This window comes from Rhea americana, unplaced genomic scaffold, assembly GCF_003343005.1.
Source record: "Rhea americana isolate MKP2758 unplaced genomic scaffold, rheAme1 scaffold_12, whole genome shotgun sequence".
NCBI lineage: Eukaryota > Metazoa > Chordata > Aves > Rheiformes > Rheidae > Rhea > Rhea americana.
Window position 1 is genome coordinate 9,089,886 of NW_028185261.1, and position 22,039 is coordinate 9,111,924.

At 37.2% G+C, this 22,039-nt stretch overlaps 1 protein-coding gene across 1 annotated transcript in view; it reads left to right on the plus strand.

Annotated features, from left to right (window-relative positions):
• The window catches only part of STK39 (serine/threonine kinase 39), a 114,531-nt gene that overhangs the window by 12,783 nt on the left and 79,709 nt on the right, over positions 1-22,039 (plus strand). Inside the window, exons 3-5 of the mRNA XM_085323737.1 lie at positions 13,177-13,289; positions 18,584-18,692; positions 20,077-20,218. Coding sequence (XP_085179863.1) covers positions 13,177-13,289; positions 18,584-18,692; positions 20,077-20,218 — 364 coding nt within the window. The remainder of the gene's footprint in view (positions 1-13,176; positions 13,290-18,583; positions 18,693-20,076; positions 20,219-22,039) is intronic.

The window sequence follows — 22,039 nt, forward strand, 5'->3', positions numbered from 1 at the left end:
TGTGTATATATATGCACACACGTGTGTGTATAGCCATACATGTATGTGCATCCGATTAGATTAGTCTGCATTTTTTCCAGTGGTTTAGTGGGGGAGGTGAATCTCACCCACAGATCTGCTGYTATACTAGTGACTTCCTCTTTTATTTTTTTTCTTAAACTGCGCTTTCTCCTCTCCCATCGYTTAATCTTATTTCCCATCTCCTTGTCTTCCTCTGCTCCGTGTGTGTGTGTGTCTGCCCATAATGCTCATGCTGGGATTATAGCTTAATTTCACCCCAGCAAACCTGCTTTTGTCCTAGTTTGCAATGTGAGATTCAGCTCTGCTGTCTTCATCTCTACATGGATGTGCAGATGGTCCTTCTCATAGTGCATTTCAATGCTTTGTTTGTATGGCCTGTTAATTCAGATGTGTTTAGTCTTTATCCTGTGTTTGTACTGCATTATTTTGGATTTTACTCTGTGAAAAGGTGAATATTATTAATAGTATGTGTAATGGAAATTTTCATCTCTTGACCTCAGTATTATTTTTTGTTAATGAATTACTTTGGAGAAAACTTGTTTTTATTGGTATATAACGTTTTAAATCTCTAACAAATACTGCAGAAGGTAAAGGCCAGATCTATGACTGTGATTGCTATTCCTTAGGAAATAGGCCACTTGCATGAAAAAATCCTAAGAGTCTTGTCTGCTGATGCTATTGGTTGTCTTCAGTATTGCACACCAATTGCTAATTATTGCCAGCCTGATGACAACTACATGTTACTGATCTGAGTTGTAAATTGTGATGCTCAATTTTATCATTAAGCTTTTTATGTTCTATAGCCAGAAACTAAGTTGAGTTGAGAAGTTTTTCTTCCTTAAAACAGAATGACTCTCTAGACCCGAATAGTCCCTTCTTGTTCCCATTTGCACCTTCTGAGCTGCAGAAAAGGAACTTGGGAGGCCTCAGGTGTTTGGGGCTTGATGGTGCCACTGCGCTGATGGGAAGCATTGCCTGGGGCAAACTGGTGCCCTGCGGCAGGAGAGTACTGTCAGCAGAGGCCCCGCCAGAGACATGGCTTTGCTGGTGAGAGTACTTTGTCTTATTCGGTTTGGGGAACAGATMTGTTAGCCAAGCGGAAGTGATGCTATTAGTATAAGCTGTATCTTTGCTGAGGATTTGCTCTTTATAACTAAACAAGCAAATCCCATTTCTAAGGTAGAAAAGGCCTCAGAAGGTGTTGGATTAAACCTTGTCTAGATTGTGATGTGAGTTGTGTGAATTACTTAAATAATGGTTGTTTCCTGTAGAGGTACCTGCAGAATCACTACGTGAGAGATTTGAAATGTCTTTTTCCTTTCTGCTTAAAGCCTTGTATCTTTTGATACGTGAAACCTCTCTAAACATTTTTGTTTAAGCAGGCATCCGATGTAAAGTGTGGATGCTAATCAGGGTAGCAAATACTTATTCATAGAGAAGCTTTATTGCTACTAATGCTATTAAATGTCAATATAATTTCTTTTAATTAAATGAAATTTTGTGGAGGAAATTAAAGTCAGATTTCTTTGGTTCAGGTTCTTGGACACACTGAACATCTTTGACTTCAGTTGGACTTTCAATAAGTGCTTACGTGACTTTTCTAACACATTGAGAATAAAATTAAATTTATTCTATATCTTATTAAAAATAACATCTATTTTGGCATATAAATTCCATGCAGCTAACAAAATGTGAATGCAACTTTGGGGGTGCTGGATGAATGCTGTTACTTTTAATTTAGTGAAGAACTCTGAAAGCATTGTCTTTTTTTTATAACTGAGGGAAGGGGGAATGATGCAGTCTGAACTTGGTTCAGCATTTCATATTGCTTTGCATCAGCCATGCCAGTGTTAATCACACTGTGAACGTGAGTAGTTTCTACTTACTGAAATAGAGCTCTTCACCTTTGGAAAGCACTGCATACCTCTCCCTGAAGAACTGCTTAGTCTCTTAAGGGATGGTTCTGTTACAACACCCTTTTCCAGATGAATGAGAAAACTAACAATATATTGAAGAATCTCTGGGATTTTTGAAAGGTACAGCAGAGTGATTCATCACAACATCTTCTATGTCAACAGAATAGGCTTTATATTGTGTAGTAACTAATACACAGATGCAAAATGGCTAAGGGACTGTTTTGGGGGCATTTAAAAGTTTCAGCGGTGAACATACGACAGAAAATGAAAATCATTATTAGTGATAGAGGATTTTGTTTAATTTAGCTGTTTCCATCCTGCGGATTTAGCTTGTGGGAGAAGTTCTGCTCTCTTTCTCTGTATAAACACAAACTTTTCTTGTTGCTAGTATATGTCTAGTTGAAAGCTGTTTTGAAAACTGATGCCATGCGGTGCAGATGTCAAAAGATAGAGTTCTCTTCTCCTCTGCCCATTGCTTTCTTTGAATCTCTCAACAAATACAAGTGTCTGTTAAGGAGAAAACAGTAGCTTTTAAATAGAGCTGCTTATGAGATGTTATTTCATGTTTTTGTTTTCAAGATGGTTAGCCTGTTCCTTATAAGCTCCTGATGCGCAGTTTCACAGTAYGTTTAATCTGCTCTAACAAGCTACTGTTGAAAGGGTCTCACTGATCCGGTAGAAAACTAGTTGTTCTTCCACTGGGTTAGTTTTCTGTCAGATCAGGTTCTCTGACTGGCTTGCGTGATTGATAGGCCTGATGCAAAGGAGAGGCTGTTCCTACATAAATATCTTTCCTGGAGCAGGAAGAAACCATTCTGATTGCTACCTGCAAATGTGTAGGGTAGAGAGTTGAGAGGAGGAAATTCTTGCATTAATTCAGATTGATAAAGGCAGTCCATAAATGTGCACATTTGGAAGTTAAAAAGACATTCCTAGGTATTAGAACAGCAAGATCCAGAGCACCTTACTACAGTAGGAGTTGTAAGGATGAGAAATGTAATTGCTATGAGGAGAGAACCAGATCTGATTCTTGTGAGGACTGGGATATCTCTTTGTATGATTTTAGTGCATTAACTTAAATTGTGCAGTGGGTTTTAATATATTCGCTGTTTTTTTTCTAGCTGGATATGATTTATCTAAAGCTAATAACAGCAATATTGTGTTTTTTCAGTTTGTGTTTATTATAGAGTCTTTTGAATAAAACAACTGAAATAATTTCTCTAATGTAACTTGTGAGGCTTTTTTTCCTCCTTAGAAGCAATAGAAATCTGCACTGACATTTAAACAGCAATCAGCATAAAAACTTGAAGACTGGATACTGTAATCTTAAAATTATATTTGTATCTCTCAATCTGTAGTGAGGTCTACATCAAGACACAACAGTGTTAATTTACTATTATTATTTTTTTAGAAGGTTTCTTAAGTTCACGCAACCAAATGGCTTTGCCTTGGTTTTTGTAAACTGCATTGGAGTTGATGCTCTCCTACGGCTTGTAGCTTGATGTGTGTAAGACTGCTTTGGTGTAATTATGAAAGCAAGAGTCTGTTACAGAGGAGCAGAATTATAGAATTGTTCTATGATTAGGCTGGAAGTTAGCTTCTATTATAAAACTGTATTTTCACCTCTCCTGCTCTAACTGAATTGGAAAATTAGTTTGGCTAGAAAACAACCATGATTAATTTGAAAATAAGGGGTTACTTCTGCATGATGAATTATCTTTACGTTGACTGCAGCTGAGTATGAAAGTGTTTCTTTGCTTGAATTCTTGTCTTCTACTGCCTTTCTAACTTTGAATTCAAAAATACCTTGTGATTTGTTACCTCAATGTTCAGTGTTACTAAGTCAAATGTGCTGGAATTAGTGACTGAAACGGGTTATGATTTGGGACCGTTCTGCTGATTTTATAGTTCTTATTGTAAACAGCTCGTGAGAGATGCTCACATTAATGGCTCTGGGGTCTTTGTTTGCGTTTCTATGGAATGTGATTTATTTATTTATTTATTCCTTGCTGCATTTGTATTGCTAAGGGCTCTTTGTCTGACAGAAAATGGACTCTCCTATATTCGTAGTTACCAGAGATCTTACTTTGGCTCTGTAGAGAGGTCTCTGATTATGATGATTAGGAACTGAGGTTCAAGTTTTAATTTTAGCGTAAGCTGTTTAGAGAAGCTTCTCTAAAGTTGTGGAAGTAAAATTACAGTTCTATGATCTGTTAATCAGATGCACTTTGGTACTTCCAATAATTTCTTATTCCCATGCTTGATCAATTGTTTTTTCTTCAAAATTGTTGAAGGGGTTTTCTTTTGAAGCTGTTCTTATAGATTTTTGTACAGCAAATTCACTTGCACTCTAGAATATCACTTGCACTCAATGAGCTATTATGCAGCAGCAACTAAAGCTCTGGTCAACTTCAATATTTGCTCTTGCAGAGTTTTTCTTTTTTTAAAAAAAAACTTTCTTGCATTAGAAACTGCAGTATTTGTTAAGGAATACTTAATTATCTAAGATCTTTTTTTTCACAAATTTCTAGTATAAAAATATAATTATTTATGATTCAAAACAAATTCTATTCCATATCARTAAATCTTAAAAGTAATGTCTCCTATCTAATCTGTTGTATATACACATGTAAAACATAGTATTCATGACTTCAGTTCTCATGATTAATGTTAACATAACTTATTTGGGGGGAAAATAATCGATCAAAATTTTCTGTCAGGTAACCATGTGAAGAAATTGTAGAAATGTTAAAAGTTCATTTAATAGTTTAATAAAAGGTGACTTTTAATCCATCTGTCAGAGTTAAGATGGTCATGGTGCAATTTAGAAATAGTTTTTTGAACATTCACAGTGCTGGCCTGTTAAYGAGGCTGTGCTGAGTGTTTTAGTTACCAGATTTGTCTGTATGTGACAGTGTTAGTGTCAGGGAGGGGAGCTTTATCTTGACCTTTTTGAACCAGAATGAATTTTCTGCATTAGAAGTACCRAATGATGAGAGATCAGGTTTTATTTTGCATTGCTTCTAAGAGGTTAGGCTTTGTAAACGATCTAATGATCGATTTTTGTTGTGTAACTTTTTTGTTTTTTAACTCATACAATTGGAATTCAGATTTGACAAGAGGAAGATTGTGAGCCAGCGAGCTAGCAGTGTGCYTTTGAGGGAAAGTATCTTAGGCTGYAACAGAAAAAGCATTGCCAGCAGGTCAAGGAAGTGRTYCTTCCCCTCTCTTCAGCCCYGGTGAGGCCATGTCCRAGTCCTGTGTCCTGTGCTGGGCTCCCCAGTACAATACAGACATAGTGGCCCTTCAATGGACTTGCTCTAAGATGGTTAAGGGACTGGAGTACCTCTCATAGGAGAAAAGGCTGAGAGAGGTGGGCCTGCTTAGTCCCGGGAAGAGAAAGCTCGGGGGGAATTGTATCAATGTGTATAAAATGTTGGAAGGGAGAGTATAAAGAAGGTGGGACCAGACTCTTATCAGTGATGCCCAGGGACAGRATGAGAGGCAGTGGGCATGAACTGAGACACAGGAAGTTCTGTACGGACATAACTATTTATTTATTTGTTTTTACTGTGAGTGTGGTACTGCACTGGAATAGGTTACCCGGAGAGGTAGTGGAATCTTTCTCCTTGGAGATACTCAAAAGCCCCCTGGATGGTGTCCAAAGCAGCCTATTCTAGGTGATCTTTGAGCAGGGGGTGATCTCTAGAGGTCCTTTCCAAACTCAGCTGGTCTGTGATTCTGTGAAGATTGATTATATTTTATAAGAACCTGAAATTTTGAAAATATACATATGAATGCATGTATGAAAATAGGCAAAAATAATGACAATGGTGTGTAATTTGCTTTGGTTTTGTTGCTGYTGTAACTAAACAGCAAATCTTCTTTTAAAGATGACTTGTTAAACTGAAGGTTAAAGAAAGTTGCATGTAATCAGCATGCAAAAGATGTATGCAAGCAATCAGGTAATTAGCTGATTCTGTATCGTTAATGTTTAATTTAGAAAAATGTATAGTTTGGTTTCCTGCTCTTGAAAGCTGTTGTGCTAACCACCTTCATGTCTGAACTCCTGTCTTCATGCTTTCTCTCTCTCCTTCCAAGTATTTCCTACAGCTAAGGTCTAAAACTATGAGTCCAGAAAGGTCCTGTCTGCACAGGAGTTACCTAAGTGCTGTAAGGAGCAGTTCTGATGGTGAACATGTAGAAATTTGAAGGGATTACAATTTTTTGATTGTCATTGAGTCTTTGGACAGCAAGGCTTTGCATCTTCAAAGTGGAACCGCTTCTTAGGACTAGCACTTTAAGGATACTTTGATAGCAGAGGCCAAGTTCAAACCTGGGATGGCAATTCTAGGTTGGCTCATGTGTCGCTTTGAAACAATATTAGAACTGCTTTACTTCTGTTTTTTAAAAAAGTAAAGAATTGCTTACCTGTAGGTCAGAGACCAGTTGTTTTTTCCATAACTTGTTTGTCAAATGGAACCTCTTTGTTAAATGTAAACAAAAACATGTCTGTTCTGACTGGCTTTAGGGATTAAACACCAAGCTCTGAATGTAAAGGAGAATTGAGTAGCTTATGTAGTGGCTACACTTGTAGGCCAAATTTCTTTCTTTTTTTCTTTTTTTTTTTTTTGACTCTATTGAACAAATAGTTCTCTTTTTTGTTGTTCTTAGTGATCCAAAATATTTCAGAACTATGACAGCAGTTTTAGTAGATGAAAGCTGTTCTTCTTTCTGTTAATTATTTATTCTTGGCTTTTAAAGGATGGAGATTAAAAATCAGGTTAGTTACTTTTGTTAATTTCTAGGGTTTACTAAAATCACTGTGATACTGTTGAGCAGAAGCAGAGGGGCCATCTGCTAGCAGAATTGAAAAGATAAATATGACATTAGGATATTCACTGGTGCCCAAAATTAAAAGCAATTTTTTAAATATATAAATGAAATCACACTTGGCAGAAATTGATGCTGCTTACCCTGTGTAAATAAATAATTAGCTGTCTTGAATGAGTGGATTTCTATTTATCTCTGGCTTTTGCAGCACAGCCTCACTAGTGGGATGAGGTCCTGACTGCTGCAAGAAATTTCACTGTTTTGAAGTTATTTTTGGTAAAGCTATCGTGGTGGAAGCTTCTGGGTGTAAGGACCATGTCATCCAGCAGTGGCAGAACGAAGCAATGCTGGTGTGAAATCATTGAAAGAACTTTCTTTAAAGCCTTTTTCTTTCTTGCATCAGTTTCTTTGTGCGTGGTACAATGATGTTCTGTGTTGTTGTGCTAACAACTCCATAATTGAAGTGAGCAATGCATGTTGAATGCTTGCTTTTTTTTTTTTTTTTTTTTGACATCTTATATGGGGCTTGGCTGCTATCGTCTTCCTTTACCGATGCTACGATTGTGTGGCAATGATGCTCATCCTCCCTGGCACCTGCAGCTTCCTGCACAGCACTGTAGTGTTTTTTTTTTTTTTTTATGCTTAGTAGTTTGATGCAGATGTTTAGGTTATGTATCTAAAACTGCAGTGGGAGCACGTAGGTGTTTGTAGACCTTTATGTTCCTTGGAGAGGGTGTTCCCCCTTGCCCCCCTCCCTGATGCAAAATGTGCTTTTAGAAAGCAATATGGGATAAGATTGCTGAACTCTGAGACCTTGTATGTAAACTGCTCTCTCACAAGAAGGTAAACAAAATTTGAATTATCTACTGACTCTAATAGCAGTAGTGATGACATTTCTAAGTGTCCAGCTGTAGAACAAATTTTTTGTTTAGCTCAATGAAGAATCTGAGTAATTGCTGAATGATCAAAATGCCAAAGTAGCAGTTGTATGTATATGCTAGATTTCATGGACAGGTAGTGTATTTTAATTGGTTTATGTCAACATCCTGCCAGATAGTGTTCCATGTGAGTTACAAGGGGAGAGACTTGATCCCAGGCTTGGTAAGAAAATAAAGTAGGAAGAAATTTTAACTGAATTGTGCTTACTTGAAGTTCTGAAGAACACACATCTTTTGAAGATTGAAAGAGAAATAGAGTTCATTGCCTGTGAAGTTAAGTTCGAAAAATGTTCGGAGTTTAAGTATGATGGTCTAAATGAGCTTTAAGGAGCAGAATTTTAACTTTTAAACAGTGGAAATATGAAAGAAAATGAGTGATGCTGAAAATGCATGTGGGAAGAGCTAGAAATGGAAAGAAGTTAAAGGTTCTTTTTTTTTCTCAACCAAAAGTATTGCTTTACCACTAACTGTTTCAAGACTGGAAAGACTAGTTCTCTAGAATGCTGCCTTGGAATGTGTTGAAGTATCCATTAGTTTGTAACACAGATGTAGTAATGCTGAAGGTACACTATACAGTATTGTGTATTGTATACTATATGTACCATGCAGTTTTTCAAGCTTATATATAAACACAGATGCTTTGTATGTCGTATGTAAAAATCATGCTCTTAAGAACCAAAACCTAAGCTAGGTTGCATTTGTGCAGGTACAGATTTATGTATGCTAGTTGTGGCTTAAGTGTGTGCTCTGCTGTATGCAAAAGGAATCCTTCACTTATATTGCTTGTAAACTGCACTTAAGAATTAATTAGGGAGTCTGTTCTTCAGAACTGGATTGTCTGAAAAAATAAAAATAATAGATGTTTTATCCCTTTTCAGATTTTTATTTACTTACTACTGGGTTCTTCTAGAGGTGGTTACAGTTTAATTTTGAATTTGAGGTGGACTCTTAAAATCGATATGCTCTAATGGTTTAAATTTCATAGGAGATTTTTATATCCAGGGGGAGCTGAAGAGGGGTGTGGAAATGTAGGTGATGTGGGTAGGTGTGGGTAGGTGTGTAAGAGTTTGTACAGGTTCTGAGATAAGGTAGTTGGTATTCTGTAATTATGACTGCTGTCTAACCTGTTGGACATCCAGTCAGCAAGAAACTGTTGTCATTACCAACAAATTACGTCTTCCTCTTGATGTTCTTATCGTATGTACCAAGAAATTAAGTAGAAGAAATGTGGTGGGTAGGGAACTGTTGGGTAGAATGTCTGAAGGGACTTAATGAATGCAAAAATCTTTAAAAGATGTTTATATTAGAATACTGTAGAATAATACTGAGCTACTGTACGTAAGACTTGGTAAATCACTATGGGGTAATGAAGATGCTGTTTTTTTTTGTTTTGAGGAGACAAAAATAGAAGTAGTTCTAGATGTGTTTGGAATAGAGAATTACAGTGCAATGCTGAATGAGTGGGAAGTGTTAGACCTTTATACATAGGGAATAAATGGCAGCAGTGCTGCATGCTTGTGTGAAGGAGGAAGTGTGTGTGCACATGTGATGTGCACACAAAGTGGTGCTGCCATCTATCCTCACTGTCCTTGGTTTTGGAACTTGGCTAGTGGAAAGTAAATAAAACCAAAATATTCCTATCTATAATTGATCACACCTGTTCAAAGATCCTTCTTTTCATTGCCAGCTGGAGACAGGTTCTACACCTATACTAAAGCAGAGAGAAAATGTGTTTGTCAGACTTAGAACAACTTAAAGGAACTTCTTTAGATAAGCTTAAGTCCCTGATGAGTGGTTGCATTTGTAGTGTTTTCATATGCTTTCTGTGAAGCATCTGCAAAGTGCAATGTAGAATATTTCTTTGTTTCTGTTTTTAGGTTAGGTCCTTTTAGAACAAGTGAGATACAGCCATTTGTAATTGCTCTTAAGGAGGTTTCTGTTACATGAACCTGATTACAAGCATTTCTAATGGTTCTGCTACATTGAAAGCAGGACGGTATAATGCATGTGGTTCAGAAGGAACAAGTTGACTGTCAGTGCAGAGAGAAGGATGGCAGTAAGAAACATGAGGAGAAGATTAAACTGTCTCTTGTTACCTGTTGTGAAATAGGCATAGTAGGCATCCTGTGGACTGAAATTGCATTATTTCACTATTAACTTCTGATATGAGCTTCCTATTGTAGCAAGCAGGAGAGACTTCCGACTGTGTGGGGGGAGTAATGATTCTTATGAAACTTTTTCGAATCTGACCACCAGTAATCCTTCCTTAGTGTTCTGCAAGAAATCCCTCGATAGAAAGGCTTCACAGTTTATCCAACTTGAGCTTTTGTTATACCAGCTTTATTTTCTAAATGGACAAGTATCATGTATGACTGGATGCTAAAACCAGTATGTGCTTTGTGTGTCATGTAGTGGGTATGTTCCCAGCTATGAGGGATAGGTTTTGGATGCCTTGTAAGGTTCAGTATACCTGAGTAAGCCGTGTCTCCCGACAAGGAATGGTTTACTGTAATCCATTCTACATAAACATGTTCTTTCAGCACTAATCAAATCGTTATGTTTAATGGTTGTCTGTGACAATTCTTTGTTTGCATGATGGTGAACCACTCTTGTAGTGTGTTTAACTCTTGACTGAAATGCTTATTTGTTGAGTCCTGTCCAATACCTATTCCTTATCAATGCTTCAGTTCTGTACTTGTTTAGTAGACTGGAGTAGAGCATCATTTCTTTATTTACACAGAAGGAGTCTTCAGAGCATATGGGAAGGTTCTGGACTTTCTTCTCCTTTATGCCCAGTTGTTTCACTTGTGAGTCGGAGAAGGAGAGGGGGAAATGTTTTTAAGTGGAAGGAAGCATATAGCTACCAAGTGCTTGGCTATTTTAGTACCTGGAGCTCTTTTTTTTTTTTTTTTTTTTTTTTTTTTCAAACCTGTTTTGTTTGTGTCCCACTGAGAATGCAGGCTGCACAGATTGCATTTAGTATCAAAATACCATACTGCCTAGAGTCTTCAAAAGACAAGAGAAAGAAGAGAAACTGAGCTAGTTTGCTTTATTTTAAACAGCAAAACTTTTGCATTGTCAGTGCATCATCTTTTTGTGATGAAAAATATCCTGCTGGAGCTCATCTCTGTAGAGGAGAAACTGGAAAAGTGCACTGAAAGGCTCTTTTTATGAATAGCTCTCACTCTAGTTTGCATCCCAAAATTTCACATCTCATTCTCTTTCAGTAAGCAAAAGAGGAACCGATCTTCAAGTTGTGCATAACAGATGTGCTTACAATTAATTTTGTAATAGAAGAATGTTTAAATTGTGGTAAATATATACTAATTGCTTTGGGATTTCATAAAACTTGAGCAGGTAATGTAATGGGGTAGGGTTAGTGATGTGTGATATCTTTTTTTGTAATCAAGTTTTTCCAAAATTAAAAAAAATTACTGTCGTTTGACTCTTGCATTTTAACTTGAGGAAGCAGTTAGGATTGTATACGGGTCTTGCTGAAGAATTTTTTTTTTTTCCTGTGCAATGCTTTTGTTTTATGTTTCGATGTGGTCTTGGTGTGTGACTGCATTTTAAAGTGCAGATTTGGTTGTTTCCTATGAATAGAGAAAAATACTGGCATATGGAGAAAAGATGCATCAAGGAGAATCATTAATTCTGGTTCCTGTAACCTTAATAGCTAAAGATTTAGTTCCTTCTCCTCTCCCCTCCCCCTACCCTGGCCTACAGTTGTATAGTCAAAATAATGAGAGGATTTGTGTCCTGGTGTGTTGAGTGAGAGCTTCATGAAAATGGCATAGAAGGAATCTTATTAAGAGTTGAATTGTGCTAACTTGCCAGTTTCTTCCTTTGGATGTTTTCTGTAACTTTTTAGATATCTCTTAATTCTTTTATTGGTTAATACYGATATGGGATTTTTTTAAAGACTGCATTCTCTAASCTGATGGAACAGGACATGTCAATAYTTGCCTGTGACTGCATCCTGAAAACCATAACTGATGTATCCTGTTAAGACTTTTTTCTTTAAGATAAGCTCAATTTTATATTACAATAAAATTCATGTACTGAGCTAAAAAGCTTTGTAATTTGAGCAGAGGAAAAGCATGCAATTAAACAATGCATGAAAATATCTAAGCAAATATCAATTAAAACATGGACAATAACTTCCAGTCACGAGTTGGTGCTTTTTTTTTCGGATGTGTGGAAGGAAAAGCTCTCAATTGTTAAGTTGACTGGTAACTGAATCCATGTTTCTAGGGCCTGACAACAAAAGGGCTTTTTGTTGATGATTTGTATTCATCTAGGATATGCCAATTAGTGTGCATAAATAGAACATAATGTATGAGCAGGCCAATGTGATCTGTTGCTCAGTTCAGTGAGTTACTAGAAAACCATAATTAATGTAAAAATAGTTAAAATTACAGGTAGAAGCTACTCAGGGGATTCAGAGGGAACAGTTTCTGTTGGATTTCTGCATGAATGAGCAAGATGCAATTACTTTGAGGAAGTACACTCTGCTGCATCTTATATAGCTGTAAGATGTGAAAACTTGGCAAAACTCTGAATATTGGTTGAGAGCATCTTATTAATTTAAAAAGCAATGCTGAGATACTGACTCTGGGGCAAACCCAGTGGGTGCTTGATAAAAGAAGCAATGGGACTTTCTACTCCTGCTATTAGCAAAGAAAACAAAAACAAACTTATTCTAAGGAACACTAGTTCCTCCCAAATTCTGTTGGAGTCCATCTAGCATTGTCATCTTTGAGGTATGATTGTATGTGATTTGGATGTCAAGCGTGACTTTTTCCCTGCCAGGCCCTAGAGCAACTTGCACCCTCTTATTGCTAGTGTGATACTTGTGCCTCGTGCTCTTTACAAGGATCAGCATGCTCTTTTGTCTAGGCTGTTATCCTAATCATAATAGACGCGCAATAATGCTGATGAAACTGTAGAAGATTCGGCATGTACAATTTTAGCAATGTTTCTGTTTGAGCAGTGGGGACAAAAGCCTAGCAAGCAGAGACTGACCTGAAAGAACTGGAAGAAATAACATTTGACAAAGCAATCCCCTTGTCCTCCTCTCCCTCCACATTTGACRCTTCTAATCATGCTAGCCCTGCAAGTTGTTAAGTATTTAAATTATTGATTGAAATGAATGTGTCCAAAGACAAAAGGGTAATGACTCCTAAGCTTTGAAATGCATCTCAGTGGTGGGTGTCACTTGATAAATGAGCCTGCTATTTTAAGTTCTCTTCTTTGGAATTGTTTGAATATGGAGCAGAGTCTCTGAACTAGAGAGCTTTTCTTCACCGTTTGAGAAGTGTGCAAGCTGTCTTGCTGGTGGAAAGGCGCACRTGTGCGGGAAATACTGAAAAAGGGTTCTCTAGTTCTTGGCTGCTGGGTTCTTGTGTTCGATGCTGGTTGGAACTCCTGTCACATTAAGTCTGTGTTCCTTTTCTGCCTTCTTTCAGGTAGTGGTGCTACAGCAGTTGTCCAGGCAGCGCTATGCAAACCCAGGCAAGAACGTGTAGCAATAAAGAGGATCAACTTAGAAAAATGCCAGACCAGTATGGATGAGTTACTCGTAAGTAAATCAGAGGAGAACACATTGTAGGGAGACAGTTTTGTGTTTTGATCTTGATTTTGCTTGATGTAAGAGTAAGGGCAGGATTTCATGCAGGATAATAGAGGGGAAAAGGACTTAAAATCATCTGAAAGAAATGTGCCCTTGCCCTAAAATGTCAGACAAATATATACTTCCTCATGCCCTCAAAAAGAAGAGGTACAAATTTGAATCCTTTGAGTTAACCAACTGTTGAGAGCTCTGGGAAGAACTTTAACCCTTGCTTTCTGGAGACTTGGTTTTTGAGAGTTTACTTTATGATTGTCTGTTATTTCCTAATACTGAGGAAAAAGTATATTCTCCTTTGTTTAGAAACTAATCAAAATATAAAGATAATAATAGGTCTCCTTAAAATGTCTAAAGCAGAGAAAAAGGCAGAAACTAGTTGTTTGAATATTTTTGTAATGATATTTTGAGGGGTGGGGCTGGGGTAAGAATGGTTATGTGGTCATGCACACAAGGAAACTCTTGTTAATGCTAATAACACACAACATCCAATAGGCAGTAAGAAACCACATGAGGAATGCTGTTTGTTTGCGTCACTGATCAAAGGAGGAAGGGACCTGTAGGATGCTCTTTGTAAAAGGAACTACAGGAGTTTTTCCTCTGTAGTGGTTATAGCAATCCAGACAAAGTTGCAAAGAACTTAAAAGTTGAACTTGTTGCTTTTTGTCATTCCTAGTCAGGTTTCTATGAGCCTAATGCTTATTTATACATAGGCAGCAAAACAAGAATTAAAGGATGCAAAATCATTCTAAAAGTGAGAACACTCTCTTCTGTTCCACAGGTTATACTACTGCCTAGAGACTGTGGGCTTTTTCTAATGCAGAAATTCCTGCCTCTGAAGGAAATGATCTCCTCAGCAGGGAATTGCCAGTTCAAAAGATATCTTGAATTTGATACAGAGGGTATGGTCCATCTAGTTTCTTCAGATCAAATGGCTTGTTTACAGTGGAGGACCCAAAATGCTCTTCCCCTGGTGATTGATGGCATTTGCCTTCAGTTTACGTAACAGCTTGTATGGAACATTGTTGTGTTTTTAGAGGGCTGTGGCAGTGAAATCTACTTCTGAGGTAGTGAGGTTTCTGTCCAACTAAACTCAAAAAATAAGTGTAGCTCTGAACCATGTTTAAAAGAGAACTGCCCAAGGTGAGGCTGTGCATGATGTATTAACATCTACAGCCCATAGAGAACGTTTTCATAAGGCTACCAACACTTTCGTAATGTAATATAAAATGATCAAACCTTCTTTTATTTTAGCAGAATTTGAACTGATGGTGGAAATTAGGAAAAAGTTACAGCAAATAAAAACAGGCCAAACTACCAAAACTCCACAAAAGATTTCCAGCTGATATAGAGATGTGGCTACAACTCRATACAAGCTTGTACGAGTTACATTAGCAAGAACTTGAGTGACCTTTACTGCTGAGATGTCTCCACTGTCTGCTAAATGAGGCAATAGATATTGAACTTCTAGTCCCACATTGTTTTCTTTTTGTACAAAGGCAACTGTCCATGCCGTCACTTTTTAACCTAAGTCAATATCTGCTGTTCTGTGTTCAGATGTTTTCTTTTATTTGTTAATCTGTATCGATCTGAACATAAATTCTGGCTCTCTGAGTTCGTAGGACTGCTTTAGGAGGGTAACAAAAAGGCCATGCATGATATTTATTTTATAGATGTGCATATACTTGTGTGCACACACAACTAAAATTTTTTTCCCCAAGGGAAAGTATATTCTGATAGTGTTTTTATCTAGAGATTTTTAAAATTTTGTTTAAAAAATAGAGATGATACTCTGGAAAAGGTCATAAATTACTTTAAGAAAGGTTGTCATACCTGTCCAAACACTTTTATTTCAGTTAATATTTAGAATGTTCCTAGATTTGAGTTTTTAATATCATTTTTGAATCTATTCAGTTTTTAAGCACTTATTTTTCTGATGAAACAGTTTCCTTTGGCATAAGAATCTTTCAAAACTCTGTTCCCCAAACATGCTGTTTTGTAAAATCCTGAGGATAAGTATTAATTGATGATGTACATGSAAAGACACTCTTGACAAATCCTCCACTATGTGGCCTTTAGAGAAATGGAAATGCAGCAAGCCTGATGCCCATATAAGCAGACTTAGGATTTGGGCTATTGCCAATTGAAGTAGAAAGGTAATGGGGGAGGGAGGTTAAATAATACGGAGGTTACATAAACTGCCGAACTCCTGAAATTCAATACTCTTGTTTCTGGCATTGTCCTCTGTTCTCACTATTGCAAGCTAAATGTAACTTAACTCCACAAGCCAAGGAAAAAGTTCCTGTCTTTAATGTTATCCAGACTGGATATTTTACCCCATCCCCTTATTCTCAATCTAAAAAGAAATAAAATGTGTAGAATAGCTTATTCTCTGAACTTTTTAGGAAAGATGATAAACTCAGGACAGCCTGAGTAAATGCTGGATTGAACTACTTTTTAATGTTCACTTCAGCAATAATCCTACTGTACATTATTGTGTTTACTATCTTTTAGACAGTGGACAAATACTTGTTACTAAGGAGGAACTCTTGTATCCATGTGCAAGCTTGGCTGATGCAATGGAGTACAGTCACGTAAATACAAAATGCTGAAGTTTTTCAATAAAAGTAAAATAAAGGAGGAGGCTTTTATCTAAAGGCCCTGACAGACCTGTTTCTAGATGACTGTCTCTTTTACCAATAAACTTCATTAGAAAAAAGTTTCAAACTATTTGAGATTCTGCTCTGGGTAGGCTCCTTGAAATAGCCCCTTGTATTTTAAGGCCAGTCCCACAAAAGTGCCAGATTCCAGGTGCCTGTGAGACAGGTCCTCAGGAAACGTGTGTACACACACGCGCACGCACACACACACCCACCCACCTCTGCCTGTTTGCTTGCAGCTGGACCCTGCTCTTGTGAATGCTACAAGTTAGTGCTACCACCAAAAATAGGTGTGTCCCAACCACTTGTTACTACCTCACCTGCACTTGTGCTGACACTGCTCTTTGTATGGCCTGTCCATGGGACTTGATCAGAAATAACCTGGCCAAAAAAGTTAACTTTTAACCTGGGCATGTGTCCTGATGCGGTTCACAAGCAGTTCTAGCACAAAGAACGGAAGTGGAGAGATGAGGGAGAGATTTTTAAATGATAAGTGCCATTATGGCTTTGGTGCTTTAAAATGTCTAAAATGAAGTAAATGTGAAGAATGCTCCTGGATATCCTAGTATAAACTGAGAGTATATTTTAAGTGAACACTTTCTCTCACCTGTGCATATCCTGGACTTCAACCAAATAACTGAGGATGGAGGTGTGCTGTTAAATTGTGAGTGAGATGTGCTATCTGAAGTTGAAGATCTAAACTGATACTTTTCTAGTTAAATTATAATCCCATATCTCTCATGGACTGTTTAATTTCATTATTTTGTTTTGCAAGGAACTTGATTTGAAAAAGTCACCAAAGCTGAGACATAAGGTGTCTTTGGCCACGGTTACTGTGATCGCTCAATTTTTGCTGCTATTGATTCAGGCAGCTGAAATACTCAAAGTGCTTTTCTGCTGAAGATTGTGAAGGCAGCTCGTTCCATTCCTGCTGTATTTGTGTGTGTGTAAAGCAGATGAGGTGTATCTTTGCCCACTAGTGACAAGTAGACTTTTTGAGCCATAGTTATGTTACCAGCATAGGAAAACAGTAAAAATATATAMGAAATGACATAGCAATATAGATTGGGAACATTACAGTAAAAATTTGATATGAAAAGCTGAATTAAAATCCTGAGTAGTTTGATTTGAGTTTAAGCTGGCACATCTGCTGGGAAGGAGAAATGTGTTGTACATTTCTTCTCCACTGTTTTTCCCTCTACTTTCTCCCACTAAAAAATGTTAATTTGCAAATTGATCAGTTAGGCTCGTTGCATGGCTACACAGACATTCCTCCTTGTGTGGTTCAGGGCTGAGAAGCAGTCTAGGGAGGAGGACTTTTGACAACAGGGCTAGCTGAGATGTGTGTCATACTACAGCCTGACTTAATAATCACCAAAAAGTATGATGAAAATAAATCAAAGTCTTTAATGCAAAAATTAACATTTTATTGGAAAGCTACTGTGATGTGATCTCAAATGCATTGCAAATAACCAACAAAGAAAATCTTTCAAAACATTCACTGAAATGAGGCTGAAAGTTGAAAATGGCATCGTGGCAGCTTTAATCGATCTAATAGGGATCAGCCACAGGCCCTGTCTTTTTGGGGAGTGAGGAGAGGTAGAATAATTATTTTTTAGCTGTATTGGCTTGCTGACTGGTTCACTGTCCAGCATCATGTCCTCTGGCTCCAGAGGTGGGTAAGAGCCATGTGGCTGGCAACAGAGAGGCGGAGGGAGGTAGGGCAGTGGTAGCCGGAGTCGCTGTGAGGCCAAACCCTCAAGTACAAAGGAGGCCTAAAGGCCTCTACGTAGAGAACTCGGAGCAAAGCATATTTGCCTCAAAGGTGTTACTGAAAAATCTATGTAAAACAGTGAATAAAGAGGCTATACTTGAACTAAAAAAAAAAAAAAAAAAAAATACAAGGCCTTCATTCTTAATGTGTACAGCTGTGGTGTGTCATAGATGGTGTTACTTGGCAGTGCCATGTCGTGCATATGTTGGTGACTGTATGTTCCTCTACTCAATTGTTTCCTCTGACTTTTCCTCTCAATCTGTAATGTTGCTTTTTTTTCTCTTGCACTTCTGTCTGCTTATTTGGCCTTGTGGTGTGCACCTGTCCATCCAAGTAGTAAGCAGAGCCAGTGATGCTGTCCACTTTGTCCTGCAGCCTCCTTCCTTCTTCTCTCCCTTCTGCCTCTATTCTACTGGTTTTAAACCCCTTTGAACAGGAGAGGCAATAGGTTTTGATCTTCCCTCAAGTTCTGTTATCCAGCCTCTACCCACACCTTCAGCTCCTGGAGACTCTTCATTCTTCATTGCTCACTCTGAACTTGGAACTTTAACACTAATTTCTCTGCTGCTCTAAGAAGAAAATTGATGTAGTTATCTTTGTATCTTCTGGCCAAACCTCCCTTGCATTCCTTGTAATATGTTTTGTCTTGCATGTAGATTTATAGGTAAATTGAAATGTTTTGGTGCCTTGATGCGTATTTTGTGCTTATATCAGTGCTGTTACGGTATTTCACTTCAGAAATCAATTAAACTTTCACTTTATTCAAGCAGAACTGACAGCTGGCCATATTATGCTGGGCTTTGTATTTCTTACAGAAAGAAATTCAAGCTATGAGTCAATGCAATCACCCCAATGTGGTGACCTATTATACATCTTTCGTGGTGAAGGATGAACTTTGGCTGGTTATGAAGCTGTTAAGTGGAGGTAAGTTACTCTTTTTATTTGTTTAGTTGTAAGGAATTTATAAGAATTTTAATACCATTTGTGCCTTATTTGAGCTAACTGACCTACATCAAGCAATGAGGAGGGAGAAAGACTGTATGGGATAAACCTTGAGACAAAGGCATGCTGAATGACTTAGCAGAAATGCGTGAGCTTAAAAAGTTTATGTATATTGATATTGCATACAAAGAATTACTGAGGTAAACTATAACTTTATATTCTGAGTCAATATATTAAAATTTTGTGGTAAGGCTGTGTGTAGGGAAAACTATTCTGGTGAGAATTTAGCCAGTGTGTCTTTTTTTTTTTTTTTTTGAGTTACAAGGCTATTCTGTTACTGTAAAAAATGCACATATTTCTGACTTTGTAATGGACTTTTCTTATTCTTTACCCAAGAAGGACTATATCTAAAACAGGTGTTATACATATCGCATCCTTTTTATTGCTTAAAAAACTAACCAAACATCCATAAGAATTTTTATAATAATGATTAATGGTATAAAAATCTTAGTTCTGTGGGAGAAAAATGGATTGAACTGAATGTGCTTGTGGTTTAGAAAACTGAGGCCCCCAACATAAGATGGGGCTCTTGGTTGCTAATGGTGTGCTTCAAGATTAGTCTTGATGGCAACAGACTTCTGTACCGTCACACTCAAAGCAAAAATGGGAAGTGCTCATAAAATAAGTGTTACTTTGTATTTGGTTAAATTTGAGGACTGTTAAGTCATACCCTGTAAAATTGATAACCATCAAAAGTAGTTACAAGCCCTGAGAGAAACCAGTGATCTGTGACAGAAGCTTACTGCGAACTGCTGGAAAATGCTGGTATAAATGAAATTATTACCATTTCTTGAAACTAAGAATATCTAAAGTTCAGTGCCACACTGCATGTTGCTAGGGATGCAGTCGTCTTTTTTTTTTTTTTTTCTTTTTTTTTTTTTTTTAAATGGAGAATGTCTCATTTCAGTCTTGCAATTGCATGTTTAGCTTGGGTGGAAAATGTCCGAACCATAATGTAAGATGGATCATAAACCAGAATGTGATTGCTGTGCTTGTGTGTTTGAATGTGGGATACTTTGAATTTTTAACAGATAATAGTTTAGAAATCTGTTACCAGATCTTTCTAATGGACTGTTGAATGTCAAAGTATTCTTGACAAAGCATTATTTCGCTTCTCTGTTTATCCAGGTAGTTGCATGCTTTGTTCCGAGAGCTGACTAGCTGAGGTGTTTGCACATACAGGCAAAGATTTAAATTGGAGTAGCATGGAAAGAATAAAGAAATACTTTTGCAAGAGTCCAGTATGATAATGCTGTATATATATGGTTTTATTTTTTGTTTTTTTTCTTTTGGATCTTCAATATAGGTTCAATGCTTGATATCATAAAGTATATTGTCAATAGAGGAGAACACAAAAATGGTGTCCTTGAAGAACCCATAATAGCAACAATTCTTAAAGAAGTTTTGGAGGGGTTAGACTACCTACACAGGAATGGGCAAATTCACAGGTGGGAGCATACATTCAGTGAAAAGCATTTTCAAATTTGCATCTATAGTTTGTGCTTGATACTGGTAAGCTGCAGTTACTAAGCAAATTGTATTGCCTCCTTCACATACTGTAAATATGATCAATAATTGTCAACTAATGATGCTCAGGCAGATGCTCTATTGCAGGCAAGTGTAAAGTACTAGTGATAAATTGGTCTTTATCCTGTTTTTCCTTCATAGAATAGGTCTGTGCTGTGCTAAGTCTATGAAAACTGTGGTCTGTATTGCTGTGGCTGCTGGTACTCCAAATATCTAATCTGAATTTAATGCATGTGACAAGGCTCCTGGCTTGTGTATCATATTGCATAGTAAGCCCATAACTGTAACTTGGGTACTGCTGTATAAGTGTGAACATTAATTTCTTCCTGATAATTGGTAGCGTCTAATACAATTCTATGGATCTTTCTTTATGACCATACTGGAAGCAGGTTTGATGCTGTGGAATATTGGCATGTTGGCATATATGCATCTAGCGACTGTTCTCTCTGCACTGACTTCCCCAGTATAAACTATGCAGATCCCTCAGGTTGATCTGTATGTCTGCTGTAGTGATCCACAGGTTGTTTCCACTGTTTGGATGATGGAAGTGCTGTACTCTGACTTACCTAACTAGTTTTACTGAGGTGAGTTGGCCTTTTAAGGGAGGGTGCCTACAGCAGGCTCTCTGTTCCAAGCACTACCCTTTTACAAGAGAACGTTTGAAACAAAAACCAAAGTCACTGCAGTCAAAACTCCAAGAATGGAAGTAGAGCAGATGAAGCACAGTAATGGCTCTTTGTGCCCCATCTTATAAGTGACGTGCCTGCAATGTAAATCGAGAAATGTTTCCTCTTTTTGCAGAAAGCAAATTGAGATAAATGGAGAAATAACAATTATCTTGACTTCTGGTCTGGAATGCCAAAGATCTGCAGCAAACCTTAATTTGTAGTCTTCTATTCAGCTGATACTGTTGCAAAAGGAACATTTATTGGTTTTTAAGGATAACAGAACCCTTTGAGATCAGAACTGGGAATTCCTCTTGTCTCTTCTTAAAGCAGCCTGAAAAGATCAGAACGCAGATAACTTGTTACATCTGAGACTTCTGCTTTTTAAAACATCTAACTTAGGAACTGTGCAGTACCATGAAAATCCTGTTCAAAACAACACAGTGTGCATTTCTTCTCCAGTTTACCTTGTAAGCGAAAACTATAGTAGTTCATAGGAAGCAATATCAGGTGGTATGTGCCAGCTGGAGATTCTGTTTCCAAAATAGCAGAGGGATTTTTTTTCTCATTAATTAACTCTCCTTTTTATATAAAGAAGCAGATGATGTTACTTTTCAACAGCAGTCATGTTAATTATTTTCAATAAATCCTGGAAAGATTGTTTTGCTCATATCTGTAATATTTATGGTGTGTTTCTACAAATGTAAATTACATTATAAATGGGATTTACATTTCCCTTTTTAAAGTAGGGGGGAGGGCTTCAAACTGGAAAGGTTTATGTTTAACTTATATGCATATAAGTAGTGTGTTAAGTGGACAGATAACTGAATTTTAAGCACATGATGAACTTTTGACAGATTCCATCTTACTTAAGTTTTCATAGTGGTACGCTATAGAAAAACATATTTGCTGTTCCAGAGTTTTAGTAACTTCATTAAATAGATATTAAATAGTAATTTACCTTTCTTGAAGATGGATCATAGAAATGCTTTATGGAAGAGATCAATGAAGAAAATTTTTTTTCCAACTTTTTTTCATTAATGATACAGTTGGATGTTAAATATGCTAATTGTTCCT